Genomic DNA, 20,137 nt, shown 5'->3' on the forward strand with positions numbered 1-20,137 from the left:
TGTTGTAATGTGGAATGGAATTTTCCAGGTACTATTCATGTTTTCGTTAAAATATTCAAAATTGGCCGAATTATGTACGTGTGCCGGAAAAATTGACTTTTATTGGTTCCTTAAAATCATCCCACAGTAATAATTAATTCAAATTTATGTAAATTTACAAACTTTTAATCATTATATTCAGTCTTCCGTAACAGATCAGGCTTTTTTTCATAAATTACCTACTGATACATAAATGGCTTTTTTCGATTTTCATGGTATAAAAAATTATTAAATCGTTCATTTTCAATCTTGAATTTATAACAGATTGATAGTCGTCTGTTTAAATTTGTTCTTTTTACGTGGATGTGTATATTTTCAGAATATGCTTAAGTCCACGTCAAAACATTTCGAGAATTGTTCATTTAATAGTTAATGATACTTCCGTGTGCTTTGTATTTTTCGGGAAATTTCAAATTTTGACACAGCATTGAACTATGGACGATACGAATCCGGCCATTTTTCGGCTATTATTTGACGGGAAAATCTTCAACAATCTCGCCTGTCAAAGTGTCCCATCTTTTCTTTGTTTGCGTCCTCATTTTTTCCGTCACAAACAGAGGAAAATTCTGCGTCTCGCTCGATCGAATCGTCGGTTTTCCAATGCTACCCCTCCTCCACCTCTGTCTTTTTTTTCCGTATGAGGGAAAAATATAGTCACAAATCCGAGTGTCAAACGATGTGTGTCTACGACGACCGACCGTTGCTTTTTTTTTTCCTTTTTTTTCGACGTATGTGTGTGTATTTTGTGCAGGGTTGTTTCAATACATTGGTTTAAAGGCTTGAATGTGACGCCTTAAGTGACTTAAATTTGTATTTATCAGAGGATAAAAGTAAATGTTGGAGAAGATACGGTCATCGGATCATTTGCTTCTAATCTCGTTGCCTTAACACGTTATATATCGGTCGGAAGCTCTATTCAAATCGAAATGTATGTACTATTTTAAACGAATATACGTATTTTTCTTTATAAATAAGATAGCTTGCTTTGAAAATTTAATTTTGATTATATCGGAATTGTTTCCAACAATTAATAATGTTGTTTTTCAAATATTTCGCCTGAAGTACATACATATTTGTTCCTTTTATACAATTTCGAACGAATAATTATTCATAATGTTTCATCTTATAAACTTTCAATTCTATAATTTATTTAATACAAAGGATTACTCATTTCATGACGCTTTTTCTATACCTTTTGTTATGTATACAATTGAAAATATTTCTCGAGTAATAAATTTCATTAGATTATATGTTTTAATATATGTATATATATATATATATATATACATATATATATATATATATATATATATATATATATATATATATATATATATATATATATATATATATATATATATATATATATATATATATATATTTATATATATATATATATATATATATATATATATATATATATATATATATATATATATATATATATATATATATATATATATATATATATATATATATATTTATATATATATATATATATATATATATATATATATATATATATATATATATATATATATATATATATATATATATATGTGTGTATACATATATACATATACTCAATTACATAACAATTAACAATAGTTACATATATCTCTATTACGTTTCTTTTATTTAATTCATAATACAGATGAAAAGTCGTAGAAGAATTTGTGTGGTTTTTTACATACCTCCTTTGCATTTCACATGGTTTTCGTGTAAGTAGTCATCTCTTATTTACTCGATTGATTCTAAAGCACGTTTCAATGTTTTCTTATTGAGCAATGTTTATCTGTTTGTTTGGTTTCAATCTTGCAGTCATTTTTTGATTTAAATTTCACAAGTTGAATTTTTTGATGATACTACAATATTTATCAAAATATGACTTACCTTTCTTAAAAAAATCTTTTAACCGTCAAAAGATAGCAAAAGTCAATAGATAATAGTATATCTCAATATAACTCGAATACGATATCATTTAAAATTCAGTTCAAGCATTGTTAAAGTGCATATGTATATGCTATATTTTTAATATAATTAATGGAACAAAATATGTAACTTTAAAAAATGTTATCATGGAGTTTTTTGTACGTATGCATGTATATTATTATGACTATCTTATATTTAGCGTTTGATTTCGGAGAGAGCCTAAAACACAATTTTAATCAAATTAAAAGCAGTAAATAACAGCTCATACGTTAAAATATATAGTGCATGTGAGGGTAGCCACTGTAATATGATAAAAAATTCAAAAGGAAGTAGATAGAAGAACCGCACTTTCTAGTCCGGTCCGGCTGCAACGACTTCGACTTCGTACATTATTAACTTCAAATTTATATACGGTCGCACACATATTTCGTCTAGACCTGTGTATCTCTTTCTGTGTGTGTATATTCTATTTTCAACTGTTGTGCACATACAACCGAACAAACATTTGCCAGAAAGTGAGAAGAAACAACGGAGAAGTTTCACCTAGGAAGAAAAATAGAACATGGGAAGGAACCGGTGGCGGAGAAAGAAGCACTGCTCTGTAGAAGTTCTCGTCGAACTTTCTCCGAGACAAAGCTTGCGGAGCTTTTTAGTCGCACAGATGAATTTACGATGCAATAAAGCGCATTTGTGCATTGTGTGTGTGTCGTTGGCGTCAATAACGCCTCGTTAACTTATTCGAAAACTTTCGAGAGCGCCGCGAAAATGCGGAAAATGCAAAACGGTTAGACTCGGCGTGGTGTTGTGGCAAAATTGCACACAATGCTCCCGAGATCAAAAGATTAATGAAATATTGTTGTAATATATATAGTTTTTGAAACTTTATGATGGAAAATTGTGTTTTCTTTGGTTGTGTAGTGTTTGACTCACTTCGACGAGGTATATGAAAAGGTGTATATGCTTTTTGAAAGCTAATGCACACAGTATAAATAATAATGCTATTAAATGAAATACATACATATATGCTTTACAAGAATAATTTTCTTATTAGAATAATCTTATATTTGTGAAAAATAACCCTTGCTAAGAATTTTGCGACAATTTGTTGTTTTTTTTTTGAAGAAACTAGACTGAAACATACACCAAATTAAACACATTATTTATTTAACATACTTGGGAGAGGTGGCAAAGCAAATAGACCCAAGGAGTTTGATTTATACATATTATATCAATTTATACATAAGTAACATATGTATTAAATAAATAACATATTTATAAAAAACAGAAGTTTTAGACGATCAAAGTTTTAATAACTACCTTCAAATTACACTGATACACATTTTATTTTTGAATCCATGAAAAGGAATCAGGGATCATTGCTTCCTACATAGATAAAAATAAGTCAAAATATAAAGGCCAGTTTTCTCACGTTTACAATACTTCCATCTATTAGTTTTTTACTTCGTATACAAAACTAAAATCATTTTATTCGTTTTAAGAGTGATACTTGATTCTTTTTGATCAAAAATATTGTGTTTAATAATATTCCGAAAATATTTGTTATTCGTTTTTGTCGTGTTTTTCCACTTTTTAAAGACAATTATGAATATATTCAATCGCATGGCAAGTTGGTTGCGTTGATACTTAGCACCGAGAGGTCACCAGGTTCAAACCCGTGAGCTGACTAATATTGAAAATAATTTATTCTGAGTATATATTTAATGCTGCTGGTCAGACTTTGATATTTGTGACTCCGAGTCGATCGTTTCCTATCGCGTAGTTTGCCAATTTATCTGATTTCATTTTAAAGCGGTTCCTCCATCGAATTGGCATAAACCATCTTACCCACTATGTCACCACTATTTGAATATGATTTCAAAAATATATTATCTATAAACATATGTAAATGTCCCGCTAATTTTATTATATATAGTATTTGTATTATGCTTATTATTCCTGAAAAATTGTCTGCTTTAAATAACTCGTATCTTGTAAAGGCTTTCCGGTTCCTTAATGTGATAGATGAGCATTTTGGACCTGTTAAATTGTCATGTTGATGAGCTGGTCAGTTTCATGAGATTCACCACGAGTCTATTTTAATGAGATGAATGATTGGTAATTTTTATTGTTCTTTTCTTTGCCATTATCTTTTTTTGTAAGACTGGTGTGACACTTTGGGGCAACCTTTCAGGTCACATTGGTCACATTATTATTATAGAATAATAAATAAATGTCCAGTCAAAGTGACGCGTTATAGTATTATGTAATGTCACTGTGGCTAATTTGTAAATAAATACATATGTATGTAAATATTGTAGAAAAATTTACCATATTTTTTAAGATTTTCTTTGTCAACGACATTCAACTGATAAATTCATATTAGAATTCCAATTAATTGGTTGATTCTTGCAAGAGGAGAACATGGTGAAGATCACCATTACAAAACATGAAGTGTTCTTAGTATTTTGTACCATTTTTTTATTATTTTACGTATTATGGTTTGTGAGGTAGACATGTAAGAATTCAAAAAACGTGTAGTTTCCATTTTTCCATTATAAATATGTTGGTATATCTACATATTTACATTGTTCTTATTAAACATACATATATGGTAATGATACGTATATAAAATTTCGTTTGGGAACAATTCATGGGGTAGGTAGCACAACAACGACCCACCCCCGCTAATGTCCAAGAGCATTATGTGGTCATTGTGACCCGAGCATAAATTCTGCATCGGTCAAGGTACCCAACATAAATTTAATGAAGTGTAAACGACTAACTGTACAACCCTCTTTTATCGCCCGTTCACCTCGGAGATGCGAATACATTTTCAATGTTTGAAAAGCTATTCAAGCCCCAGTTTGAACCCACTCAGTAAGAATAGAAAATGATTTTGTGGTATTTTAAAAGGAAATGCAGTAACAAATGTCGATTTGCATTTACGTGCGTCGATATCTTTGCACATTTCACGTTGCAACTTGCACATTTCTCGGACAAGATGATATATCGAACGCTAGCTTTTTCCCGAAGTGGTCGGTTTTTCCGAACGGTTCCCGAAAAACTAATAGGGGTGGGGGAATTTCCATTGTGCTCGCTCAGATTTCAAACGAACTGAAAGTGAATTATTGCTGCATTTTCCGCGAGAGCAAATCCAATACAACAACCTTGCGAAAACTAGACAGACGGACCGATAAATAAAACTTAAAGTCACTTTTCTACGTATCGATTCTTCGCTTGTTTTGGATTTTCTTTTTCGTCTTTTGCTTCTCGCAACTTACGTTGTTTTCCGCGTGGAAAATTGTCGCAAGACATATTCTGTATTTACATATGTATGTGTGTATATTTGACGTTCTACATTTCGAATTCCGTTCGACTTTGCATTGTGTCTATTGTTATGTAATATACATAAATAGCACACGCTTTATCGTAAAATTATCATTAAAAGTTTTGTATTACGTTTCTATAATAAATGACACTAAATAAGAACCTTTATATGTATGTATTGGGTTTTATATTAGAAAGAGTATTGAATGTTTTCGAACAGACATATTTTCTACTTATACAATCTTTTGTGTTATATTTTTTCTATTCTTATAAATTTAATAATCATCATAGCGTAATATAGGTAAATAAACTATTTAATATTGCGCTTTTATAAGCAACAACAGATATTAAAAAATGCCACTTAAAAAAACGTTAGTACACACTTTACACAGAATGTAGCCAAAAATTTATTTATTTTTATTTAGATTAAAAATATCAGAATTTTTCATCTAGCTACAGAAAAACATTTGCAGAAGTTTTTTTGATAAATCTTTCAATTTATACATTTATACTTTGATATACATACTTTCAATTTATACATTTTCTTTCGGTATTATACGTAAATTAAACCGAAACTAATTTTTACAAGCATCTCCTATGTTTGCCTTCGCTTGTTCTTCAGAAAACATTTGGATTTGATATCATAAATTCTTCCCATCGTTTTGAAACTTTGAAATTTTGCGTGGTTTGGTCAACAATATATGTACGTGGTTTTTATACAACAATTTACGTGGTTTAGTCAAATCAAATCCGCCAGTACAATGGTGAAATATAATGTAATAGACAAGTTTAAAAAAAAGAGGCTAGTTAAAAATGCTACAATTTTGACCATATTGACCTCTAAGTATATGGTAAGTTGCCATATTTATTTTCCGTTCTGCTACCCTCTAGCTTTGTCAGATTTTAATTGTTAAACCGCCTAGCTATTTTTCTTTTTCACACTATATCTTATAAGATTTGAATTTTGGGCTCTTATTATCTCTCATATATATATTTACTTCACTCATAAGTTATATAATTATTTAATAACTGACGAGGGGTTTTTGACCGGGGGGTAAGTTTCCAGAGGGTAAGTTTCCTAGAACCGCTTTTACACACATGAACAACTACTGGTTATGTACGTATGTACATATATTTATGCAGTTTTTGCACACGAATGAAGCTTTGAGGTATTAAAGCCGTTCATTTCAAAGGAAGTATTACAAGTACAGCTTAGCACAAAAGTGCGAGATGAAAATAAATAAGAAAAACTGATTTGTAGCGAGAAAAAAAAATGAGAAAACTTTTCACTGCTGAAGAGCTCCTGTGAATTGCAGGCATTTTTTACGCTTATCACAGCCTTAAAAGGAAATCTCTATTAACGCTAAGTCGTGTTTGAATTAAAAAAGCCGTTGAGTGACCGTTTTTCCTCATTGTATGTATGTACATATATGTCTATTTAATTAAATTTAAAAATAAAATAAAAAGTGTCAGTGAAGAGACGTCAACGTGGAACGTACTGAAGTGTCGGAATGATACGGAAGGTTGTCGTCGCCGTCACGGAGCAGGTGCCAAATTATCTATTCGGGTCACGACTATCTCCGGTGGTGTCCCTTAATGAGGTATTCAGCCGTCAAAAGGTTGGGCACGGCTGTTACGCTAATGACTCGCTGTTCTTCACCTGCCGCAAGACGGGAGCGCGCTTAATGGGTTAGATTCAAAACGGAGACTAACCTCGTTATGAACTCTCTCTATATATATCTATCTCTCTAAGTGTGTGTGTGTGTGTGATAAATAACGAAGTAGGAAGTGCCAAATCAGACATTCAGAGCGTGTAATCAATGTTGCCAGCTCAAGCTTTATCTGTAGGGTTGAGTGTTTATATTGATGATTTGTGCGCGTGTGGAAGTAACGCTTTCGAAAATGTAACAACACATATATATTGTAGAAGCGATGATGCATTAACAGTGATTTTTACATTGCTACCAGTAAGTAATGAATTGGAATACCATTGAGAGCATAAAAAATACTCAAATGTTTTAGGGTTCTTATATTGTATTTTTTATATGTTATCTTAGCTATCAAGCTAATTTAAAAATACATCTTAATAACTTAACTCTAAAATTTATAATTAACTTATATGTACTGTCCCTCACAGAGGTGTCTCTTCGCACCTCGCAAGAATGCATCCATGGTCTTAGCAGACCCGATGCACTCAGGGAGGGCATTATATGTACATGAGCACACCCCTGTGAAAAACACCCACAGATGTCTTATTTTTTACATACCTCTTATGCATTTCACATGGTTTTTTCTTACTCTACAACTAGTTTGTCCTTATTTCTAGTATAAAAATTATGTTTATCTCTATTCCTTATTATATTATCATCAAAGTAATAACTTATAATCTTAACTTAAGGCAATAACTTATGATAAACAAAAGACAATATACTAATATTTAAACTAATTCTAATACTCATCCATCCCAATTCATTTAACATACTTCCAATACTCTTAAATCTACTCACATTCAAAATACCTCTCATAGCTTTATTCTGTATTTTTTGCATTTTTTCTAAATCTTGGCCACTAAACAAATTAAGCACAGTGGCACAATAAACCACAAGTGGCAAGACAATTGAATCATACAGTAAAATCTTACTTAAAATATTTCTTAATCTACATGACTTTTCTAGCCATTTTTTTATTATATAGTAAGCGTGCATTTTATATTTTCAACTTTTTTAATTAAATTATCATCAATTCTAATTTCATTCAATATATTTTTATTTCTACCATTGACTGAGAGTGCCGAAGACCTGCAATCGTTATTGATCGAAATTGATCAATCATGTCAAAAATGGGCTCTGTGTATTTAATATCAAAGAGACAAAATCAATGGTAATATGTAAAGAAAAGACGGATCCATTAAAAACCTGAGTGTGTGCGGACAAATGATTGAACAGGTCGAACACAACAAATACCTAGGAGCAATGATCATACGGACGTCATACAGAGTGGTATTTAGCCTGAAAACCTGGGCAAAAATATTTTTTTACATTTTTTACCAGAGAATAGCTTTCTATACTATTACATGCGACTATGGATCCCAAGTCCGAATATTCGAATACTTTTTATATGAACTTATCTTTTTATTTTAAATCTACAACACATTTAGTTTTTTTTTGATGTTCCGGATAATGGTTCTCTTAAAACTTTAATAATATCTTCAACTTCTTAAAACTACAAATAAATAATTTAAAGCTACTATTCGATATTCGATATTCGAATATATTCCAATATATTCGAATATTTGGGATCCCTACATGCGACCTATTGACGATTGCAAACAATCTAAAAATTGTTGATAATTTTTCGAAATTCCTCAAGTTTCGTAGGAGGGCACTTTGTAACGTTTACTAGTTTTTTTCTTCTCAATCTTTGAATTTTTTGAATAAAAAACCTTTCGGTGCTTCCTCTTATTAAATCATGTAGATGTTTTCGGGTAATAGACATGAAAGAATCCTCAGAAACTGGAATATAAATCAAAGAATGAAAATAAGTAAATAATTTGAATTAAAAAATACGCTTAATTATTATCGATTATTTTTTTAAAGTGAAAATTCGTGCAAACTTTGTTTGTCTGTTAGAATAAAAATATAAATCCTAAAGTTTCATATCACATAAATTTGATTCGGCTTAAATAAGCTCAATACGTTTAAGAATATCAATTTCTACAAAAAAAGTAAATGAAATAGTGGAGTTTGTGGACAGGTCTAAACATGTAAAATAAAATTTTAAAAGTAATGAAGAATATGCTCACTCTTTCCTATTTCATAATTTTATACGAATTGCTTGTGAAATAAATTCTATGAATTATAATGGAAACTTACATATATTCTCTATTTTTTTGTTTAAAGTATGCAATAATTCGTTCGAACTACATATATTGTTATTTATAAATCTATCTGAATATCTATAAACGATTTTGTATGTATTTAAGTACATTTTTTTTTTGAAAAAACGGCCTTTGAAATAAGGTTGTTTATCTTTTCATTTGATAAGTATTATTAAATAAGGAGTCCCGTTCGAAAAGCACTCAACGTAAGGACGGGAAGAGATTAAAGGTTTAATTAAATTTAAAAAGAAAACTCTTTTTTTGTTATTATTTGAAACTCGAAAGCCTCGTTTTTTTAATGATCCCCCTGAAGTCTGGTATGTCGGAAAATTATGCCGGATTAAGCGCAAGGATTAATCGCGCTTTCCATAAATAGTACTCTTTCTGGAAAATGATTGCAGCTTTCCACCGCGGCGAATCCCTCGAAAGGGCTCGAAACATTTCGACTGTGCCAATCTGTAGTAGGGAACTTTTTTGTTTGTTTTATTAATTAGCGCTGCAATCAATTTCGAATCGCCAAGGTTTTCTTTCATTTCCATAGACACGAAAGCGTACAAATGCCGCCGCGAAAAGCGACTTTCTTCCAAATTTACGAGCCTGAAAGTTTTCGATAAAGTTTCTAATGCCTCTCTCGCTCCCTTCTGTTTCTTCCATCTCTCTCCCCATTCTCCGGTCTTCGAGGCTCGACGTTTCGGTCGTAAAACTTCAGAGCTATTTAGGCCGTGAAATTTTGAAGTGGGTAATTAATACCTATATTCATCGCAAAGTTGCCTTCCCCATCAGAGCATGCACACACATTATATTAATTTCAATTTGATGATATTTAACACTATTACAATGGATTTTTTTTTAAGCTATTTTCAATCAAGAGAATTGATTTGATGCTTGATAAACAATTTTCTTAATTATTTTCTTCTCAAAGTCACATCAATTTATGTATTATATATAAATTGAAAATAAGCCTCTTTTTTTCTGTGATACATTACAAACACTTTCATCATTAACTTCCATATATACTAACTTGAAAAAACTGCATACCATAAATAATATTCCGTTATTTACAGACATTACTAACAAACTAACCAGTAGATTCTATGACAAAATCACTAATAACCATACTAACACACTTGTGAAGAGTCTCAATGATTACAACAAAATGTCTATACCCTTCGGGTATAAACACAATTTACCTTAACATAATCTGCTTTAGATCGTCGACTTTTGAGAGTCTTTAATTAATATTATGTATTAGATGTATTATGAGAATTGTAAATATGTTTTTTTTCTCTCTTTCCTATTATGCTGTACATTAACATTAGAATAATATAGTACTATGATTGCTAACAAAATTAAATTCAAATTGTAAAATCGGAAATCATCAGTAGATCAGTAGCTATTAAAATTTATATAAGATGTATTGTGAACATAATTTAGTAATAATAAAAAGCATTTAAAAATCAAAAACCATATTATATTGGTACCAACCTTAAAAGAAAACACAACTAAATATACAAAGGTACATATGTATGTGCATAATGTATGCTGTAAAGATACATTAGTAAAGATTCACGTGTATGTACACGTGAAAGTGAATTTATATTCACGTCCAAACAATTACTCGAACTCACCTACCCGTGTTCCAATTTACCTGTAGTCTTTTGCTAGCGTTAATTTCACGGTTTCTTACCTTCCCATTGTCGAATTATTCACCCTTTGAAGTGGGATTTCAGTGGGGTGGGCGTTTGTTGATGTGATCTTTCCTTCTCTCGTCTCGTCTCGCTACGAATAGTTGAATTAAAATTCCTCGAATGTACAAGCTGCGAACTAACCCCCGAGATCCTGTTATTTACATTCGGTTAATGTACAAATAAGGACATCTTAATAACTTTAACGGATCGTATATCTCTCTACGGGGCGCGGTGGCTTTGCGACATTCGCTCTGCATACACACACGTGTATGTATGTAATATGTGCGAATGTCGTGTTTAAGGCTAAACTTACGGTAAATAGGTTCAGAATGTCTTCGAGCTGTACAGCGAATGTTTCAGATGAGAGTTAATCTTGTCAGTTTTATAATTGTATTGTTTGTTTTTTTGCAGTACCGTTGACTCAAGTTGTGGCAGTGGCTGGTGAGCCTGTTTATCTCCCTTGCGACATCTCCACGACTGATTATGGAGATGCTGTGCTTCTGGTGTTGTGGTATCGAGAGGATCTCGGTACTCCAATATACAGGTAATATATTGATTTAATTTCGTTGCATATAATTATATTTAATAGTGTCGTGTTTCTCGATGCAATGTGTTGTTATGTGTACGTTGTTGCGTTTGAATTAGACATTCTTTGCAATATATTGATTGCGTGTGTAAGTAAACCTTTCTCCAATTGAAATTATTTGTCGTTTCATCCCCATTCTTCTTGCTAAAAATATATATTTGAATAGTTTATCGATTAAATTATAATATATTTATTTATTTTTTCAATCGAAAATGTACACCCGTCTATTTAGGCCGCTACAAGGCGACGAGTGCACTAATACAGATCAAAAATCATGTATAAATACATAATTATTATTATTCATTTATAGTTTTAGACAATTGTGGCATTAGACTATGCGCCACAATAGCCTACATTTGAAAAAGAGAAGAACACAAAGTAAAACACAATAACATGCATTAAATAAAATATAAAAAAGCAAAAGCAGATAAACATGATAAAACTAGAGTAAAAGTACTACTTCCGGTTCAGATAAAAATATTTAAAAAATATAAGGTTATAAAAATTATTATTTCTATCACATGTAAAAAAATTCAGTCTGATTCAGTTAGCGGCTTGGGAGATAATTGAATTCAAAAACTTAAAAAAAGAGGACACCAATGTTATAAGGGGAGGTACCATTTCCAGCCAACTTAAAAATTTGAAAAAAATTTACGTCTCGTCGATAAGAATTTCAGTGACCAATATTAAGTTTCACTTCGATAGGACTAACAGTGTTCAAAAAATCTTCAAAATACACAGTCACACACACGGACACACAAAAACACACACATTTTTTTCTAGATCATGAAAACGTGATCAGTAATCGATACCTATAATAAGGGGAGGTACCATTTCCGGTCATCTTAAAAATTTGAAAAAAATTACGTCGTGTCGATAAGAATTTCAGTAACCGATACTAAGTTTCAGTTCGATGGGACTAACGGTGTACAAAAAACTACACACACACACATTTTTCTATAGGTAGATCATGAAAACGTGATCAGTAATCGATTCTGAGTTCGAATCAGTCAAAATCTCGAGTTCGAATTTTCGCATGATCACAAAACTTCATATATTGTTACTCCGTACAAAAAAGACAAACGAATAATAATACATAATAAGACAATATATAAAAAATAAATGTATATAAAAAATTACTAAATACTAAAATATAAAAAAATAATTATAAAATAAAAGAAAAAAGCAATTTAAACAATATTTCAATAACAAATGTACGACAATATAAATTATAAATATATAAAATGTGTGGGAGTTTTCATGATAAGGATATCAATCAAAAATATTTCAATGATTCCCGGCTTAGACTAATGTAATTAAATATAATACTAAGAGGCTTGGGCCGCGTAAGTACGTATGTAACGATATAAAGGCGAATACGATTATTTACGATGTATTAGGATTATTTTTCACCATCGTCATTTCCACATATATTGATGACCAAACGGAGCAAAATGGCAAAGTTTGAAAACGATCGGATAAGAACCCAAATTTCTTCTGACTAGAAATCGTGAGTGAAAGTAAGAAGTTAGTAAAAATGAAGATAAGGTGAAAAAATCAAATAAAACAATAAATAAAATCCTCAAATCCTATTCTTAGATTCACATTGAATATAAAGTAAGTGTAATATTTATTTAAACATTAGTTTGTACCATTGTGGCATTTCAGGAAGAACCAAATGCGCCACAATGGCTTCCATAAGAAAATAAGATAGAAAAATAAAAACAATAATAATAATAATAATAATTCATAGATTAAAAAGAAATAAAAGGCAGAAAAATACTATAACACAAAAGAAAAATAGTACATCAAAAATCACAGTGAGGCCCAAATGTTAGAGAGTATATTAAGATTCCACTCATGCATCACATTTATATTAAGAAATTATATATTTTTACATTATATACGATATCTATGGTCAAACATTGCAAAGGAGCATTCCATGAATTTGCACAGTACGATCAATACAAGAATTTATACAATGCGATTTTATACAAACATCATTTTACAATTTTTACAATTTTGCAGTATTTATATAAATTATAAAGCCAGCAGCGTTTCTTGGTGGTTTCGTTGATACTAATCACCTATAGGCTATCGGGTCCAATCCCGTGAGCTGACCTCGATTGAAAAGACTTTATTCTGAGTATAATCTTGAATGCTGCTGGTCAGCTTGGATATGTGACTCCACGTCGATCGTTTCCTATCAGATTTTGCCAATTTATATGATTTTCATTGAAAGGGTTCCGAAAAATTGGCATCCTTTACTCTTTTCTCGCAGATTTCGAGTTTTCAGAATAAGTATGTAGTATATTGTACATTCTAAAATGATTTTCCACGATTCAAAATGGAAATACATAATCTATTATTCAGTTTATTTTTGTCAAATTTAGTTGTCGAAATATTGCTAATTCTAATTTTTCTAATGTATATTAAATACAATTTTATTGTTTATTTGACTTTCGAAACGAAATCCGTAGTAAAATAGATTCGAAGCCATATGGCTAAACACATTCTCCTTTATTTATCAGATAGTGATTTTGTATAGGAGGGAAAAAATTTCATTCAAAAACAACGATGCATTTTACGGGAGCGTTATCCATTTACCAATTTCCAATTTTCGCAGTTTCGACGTGGTAGTTTTTTCGCAGATTTGACATCGCCAAAACTGCGTTGAATCGCTGATCCGCTACAGTGATTTTCGCGGATTTTCCGCGCACAGCTCAGAGGACGAATCGACACTTTATCGCCGTCGAGCTGATTTTCCACGCTCGCAGCGAAAAACGTCACGTGTGTGTATTCTCGCACACACTCGTATATACACATATGTATATATTTATATATGTACTGGCAATAAAAGCCTCCAGTCGGTTAGGTTGTAGGTCGGCGAGATGAAGGAGGATGGGGCTCGGAATGGGAAAAACCCCCGTGTACATATCTACCGGTGCTGCACCCCTCTTTCGTCGGTGGGAAGATTTTTCCCAACCCTCGGGAGCCAATTGATTCCGATAAATTTCTTTGGCGGGAAGTGACCCAGAAATATCTCATGTATATTGAAAAATCTGCAAAGTGCCGCACATAAATAAAAGTCGTGCCGGGGATTTTATTTCGCCACACTGTCTGCATACATCGACGGACAAAAATAATATTTTATTACGGAGGCTAACGTTGTTTGTCCTCTTATTTATTTTTTCCCCTCTCGTATCAATTTCTATCAGGTTGGGGCGGCTTGTCCCTTTTTTTGCAACCCTTCTTAGAATCTCGTTCAATCATAAGCGGGTAAACAAGAAGGAAAATATACAACACGCGAATATTTCATATTAAACGGTAACTTTTTGTAAAATCTACTTTTTTTATATATGTATGTACATATGTAAGTATGTAAAGTTTTGATTAATGTTTCTCATTGGGGATGTATGTATTTATACTGTAAAGTTTATTTTTACTTTATCTATGCACATAGTAACAATAGATGAAGTTTTGTGATCATGCGAAAATTCGAACTCAAGATTTTGATTGATTCGAACTCAGAATCGATTACTGATCACGTTTTCATGATCTACCTATAGAAAAATGTGTGTGTTTGTGTGTGTGTGATTTTTTGAACACCGTTAGTCCCATCGAACTGAAACTTAGTATCGGTTACTGAAATTCTTATTGACACGACGTAATTTTTTTTCAAATTTTTAAGATGACCGAAAATGGTACCTCCCCTTATTATAGGGTCCTTTTTTTTTAAGTTTTTGAATTTAATTATCTCCAAAACCACTTACTAATGGGACTGAATTTTTTACATGTAATAGAAATTATAAATTTTGTAACGTAATATTTTTACCTGAACTGGAAGTATTACTTTTACCCTAGAGAATCAAGGCTTTTTTTATATTCTTCTCAGAAGTATTTTAGTTAATTGAACTGAAATTTCATATCTAAAAGTTTTAGTTTAATATCAAGTTATGTATAAAATTTGGTAAGTATCCGTCAACCGGAAGTGGCAATTTACTATTATTCGATTTTTCTTCCACTATTTTTTTCGACCCCTTACAAATGTGTGTTCTTCACGAAAAAATCCAAGTATAATTCTTGTTGAAATGTGATGAAAATGAAAAAAAATCACTAAATTTATTAAACCGGAAGTGGGATTTTTTCCTCTTAGGAAGGTCAAAAATGTTGTGACCACTATTCTGTCCACACCCCTAAACGTATCAAGCTGAAAATTTATATTTGTATTCTTTATGTACTAACGTAGAACTGATACGGTTTTTATACATACATATATAAAAATTATCTCAACCATTTATTTTCATATTAATGCTGTATGTCCTGATTTTCATTTCTAAGCTAGTAACAATTAAATACAATGTACATAAGTAGTAGACGTTATCAGAATTTTTTCTTTTATGTAACTTCAAATGTTGATTATTTCAATTATTCACTGTTTATTGCAATTTGTATAATTTGGAAATAAATTATACACATTGCAATAAATTATACATCCTTGGTTGGTAATAAGCTTTTACATTTGAAATGAAAATTAAAAACATATACTTTTTAAATGAAATAAAAAACATTTATAACAACTAATTCGGATTGTTATTATTTAAAGAAGTCCAAAATATTTGAATTGACATTAATATAAATTTTAAATATTAAATCACCTTAATTTATTATTAAAGTAGTTCAAAGATTTTTGTCGTTAAAATATTATTGCATTTGTAAAAATTTAAGCCGTAATCATTTTTCATAATTAATCGTTATAATAAAAAATACAAAACATCATAATTGTATCATTATATTATATTTTATTTATCTCGCATTTTCTCTACTATATATGTATATGATTCCAAACGAAAAAAATAGTATTTGATCTAATAAACACGTGAGCCTTTTAATAGATATGAATGCTTTGGGCGTTACGAAAGATAATACCTCATTTATTTACACAACGACAAACTTTCGCAGTATGTAAGTTTTGTAAATAGGATTAGGCCCTATTGATATATTGTAGAAGTGTTTTTAATTCTTTTGCAACGTATCGTTTTGGCGTTTTGATAACATACATATAATTATATGAATGTAATCCGAGTGAATATTGCGGCTTATGTGAGTCGTTTAATTTTCAAATTAATCAGGTCGCTGGTTGAGCCTTCGAAGTTTCAGGTCTCAAGTCTTGACCTAGTTTTATTTACAAACCTAAGCGACAAACAAGATCCCGTTGGCTGCAGTCGAATGTATTATTTGTTTGTTTTCTGTAGTAAAAGTTAATGATTCTAGACGTCGGGAAATTCCTGTCGCAACTAGAACTTCATTAAAACAAACAATTCCGAAATCGATGTATCTCTCGAAGGATGCTGGAATTCCGATACGAAGGTACTTTTGACTTGTGTTCGTATTGGGACATCCCTATTGGTGTGACCCAATCTCAGAGATCGAATGATAAACTTTTTTTAAGGGTGAAAATTTCGATTCTACTTTTGCAACTGATTGAATTGTATTTTTGTTTGGTGCGAAATTTTATTTTATTTCATTATTTCATTGGAATATTAACATGATTTAGTATAACTTAATCGGATTTGGAACTGAAACAGAAATCGGGAATCGGTTATGCCAATTGAATTATACAATTAAAAATAATAATAAAATTATAAAACCCGAAGTCAACAATCGAAGTCGATATCGTATTTTTACGTATTTATAAAAGTACGTATTTTTACATTGCGTGACGTAAGATTATGTATGTTTAATTTACTAAACCTAATACCCACAATTATAAACTAGTGGTTTTACCCGGCTTCGCTCGGTATTTGTAATATAAACCAATTAAACATGACTAATGTAATAGTAAACATTTTATTAAATTTATTTGAATAGTTCTAATTTATATAAATTTATTTGAATACTCGTTTGTTTTTTTTATTAAATTGACTGACACGAACAAACAAACATATATAATGTTACTTTGAAATTATAATATATACCAGAATCCGAAAAAAATCGAATCAACGCCTATGAATCAAAAAAAAAAATTTAACGTGTCGTCTACGAACGAAGGTTACATAATACTCGTACATATATACAAAGTCTCTCTCGAAATTATATATTAGATTACATATATATGTAGATCGCAATTAAATTATTTTTTATTAAGAGCACTTTCTCTATCGGGACTATAGTCTATCGGTCTGCGTACAGTGCTCTAGTCGTGCGGGGTGTAGGTTCGATTCTGCGATATCGAATTAATTTTATTTTTCAAATATCGTAAAAATATAATAAATTTTAATTAAAAATATATATTTAATTGTTTAATATGAAGCCAAAAAAAATGGTTCAAAACCGCGCTAAATAAAACTATTATTACAAATAGGAAAACATTGCAATTAATGTTTAAAAAAAAGGCCATTTGAAAATTCGACGCTGGCTTCATCGCGAACTCTCTGAACTCAGGTATACCTATAAGAGGATATTTTTGTTTGCGCGAGGGTACGTGGGTTTGATTCCGAATGAAATTATACAAAGTTTAAGCTTTTTATCGATTCATTATGTTCGGCTTACATTAGGACACACACACACAGAATAGCGTCTTTGTATACATATATAACAATACTTCATTATAGGTTTTATTTTATGATATATATGTAGTTGTTTGTTCTTTGATTACCGATGGTTGATATTTGAATTTGATTTTTTTTTTCAGTGTTGACGCAAGGGAGAGGGACTTTGCCATAGCAGAGCGATGGTCAGACGAGGACGTTTTCGCAAACCGAGCATATTTCATGCCGGAACGTCGACCAGCTCAACTTGGAGTTGACAGGGCAAGAGAGTCCGACCAGGGCTTGTACAGATGCAGGGTAGACTTCAAAGTGGCCCAGACCAGAAACAGCAAGGTCAACCTCACAGTCATAGGTGAGATTTTGCACAAATTAAACGTAATCTTGACAACTCCACCCCACCCCCACCCCTCCCCCGAACACCCGTGCTATTTCCACTCGTGGAGCTATTCGAGGCGTTCACTTTGAGGTTCGCTTTGGGTTGTTCAGCTGAAAATTCCCGTTTGATACGAGCCGGCGGCAGCTTGGCATTCTTGAGGATATCCATATTCAGCCGACTCGCTTGTAATAAGATAAACATGACAGCTATTGTGTTTCGTATAAAGTGAGTAGTGCCACGTCTCACCCAACCCTCCCCCCCACACCACATGCTCTTCTTCTTCGTCCTCTTGGAGATGGAAACCCTTGTTGTTTGTGCGGCAGAGGCTTGTCGTCGTCGGTAGAGACGAAGACACTTGAAATAAGTCAAAATTTGAATACCAAAAGCGTCCCGTATCAAAATAGTGGCATTTTCGTGTCGGCGTCATGTTGCTTGCTCGTTGCCGATTTTCCGTTTTTCTTTCGATTGTTTATGTACGAACGAGTTTGCACTCGTGTACGCAATTTTGATTTTGATTTTTAAATGCCTTTTATTATTACTATAAATTATGTTCACAATACATCTTATATATATTTTAATATCTACTGATCTACTGATCATTTTCTAGTTTACAATTTAATTTCATTTGGTTAGTAATCATAGTATTATATTATTCTAATGTTAATATACAGCATAATAGGAAAAGAGCTCAAAAACCTATTTAAAATTATTATAAATGCTCATAATACATCTAATACATAATATTAATTAAGGACTCTTTAAAGTCGATGACCTAAAGCAGTTTGTGTTTAGGTAATCTGTGTTCATACCTGAAGGGTATAGACATTTTGTTGTAATCACCAAGACTCTTCACAAGTGTATTAGTATGGTTATTAGTGATTCTGTCATAGAATCTACTGGTTAGTTTGTTTGTAATGTCTGTAACTAACGGAATATTATTTATGGCATGCAGGGTTTTCAACTTCGTATAGTGTGTTATAAATTATTTTGTATTATTTGGAGCTTGGAAAGGTTGGTATTTGAGGCATTTTTCCATACAGGTGAAGCATAGGTTTATAATGGTAATATGAGCGTGCTATGTTATTTTATTTTATTTTTAGTTGATAAAGAACTATGTCGATTAAATATTGGGTATATTGAGGATATACCTCGCATCGCCTTGCATTTCATTGCCTCAATGTGAGGTGCCCATCTCATTATTTTATCGAACGTTACTCACCTTCACCTTCGGTTCGCAGACGATATATTTTTAATAGCTCGTGATTCAGCTGACCTACTTAACAGACTAACACAGCTGGACAGGGAAAGTAGAAAAGTAGGATTAAAAATTACCGCAGATAAAACCAAACTAATGTGCAATAGTTATTGCATGCCTGATAGCATCTCATTAGATGATAAACCAGTAGAAATAGTAAATAATGATTTACATTTAGGTTAAATAATTGAAATGTCCGGTATTAAAGATGAAAAGATAAAGAAATGTATGAAATTAGGATGGAGTGCATTTGGACGAATGAATACTGTTTTTAAATCAAAAATGCCACTCTGTCTGAAGAAAAAGATCTTCGATCAATGCGTTTTCCAATGATGGCGTATGGATGTGAAACTTAGATGTACGCAAATATACTACACAAAGTCCAATGCACTCAAAGAAGTATGGAACGCTGTATGCTCAGGTGATGAAATTCACATTTTGGTACGTTCAACAAATGAAGAGAACAAACTGCGAGATTCATTCATACATACATATGTATGCTGAGA

General features: G+C 31.5%; 1 protein-coding gene across 1 annotated transcript in view; it reads left to right on the forward strand.

Annotated features, from left to right (window-relative positions):
• Positions 1 to 20,137, forward strand: part of side-VII (sidestep VII transmembrane protein) — a 278,712-nt gene that overhangs the window by 95,299 nt on the left and 163,276 nt on the right. Inside the window, exons 2-4 of the mRNA XM_077445052.1 lie at positions 6,646 to 6,670; positions 11,275 to 11,407; positions 18,144 to 18,352. Coding sequence (XP_077301178.1) covers positions 6,646 to 6,670; positions 11,275 to 11,407; positions 18,144 to 18,352 — 367 coding nt within the window. The remainder of the gene's footprint in view (positions 1 to 6,645; positions 6,671 to 11,274; positions 11,408 to 18,143; positions 18,353 to 20,137) is intronic.

Source organism: Arctopsyche grandis, chromosome 13 (assembly GCF_051622035.1).
Source record: "Arctopsyche grandis isolate Sample6627 chromosome 13, ASM5162203v2, whole genome shotgun sequence".
Lineage (NCBI taxonomy): Eukaryota > Metazoa > Arthropoda > Insecta > Trichoptera > Hydropsychidae > Arctopsyche > Arctopsyche grandis.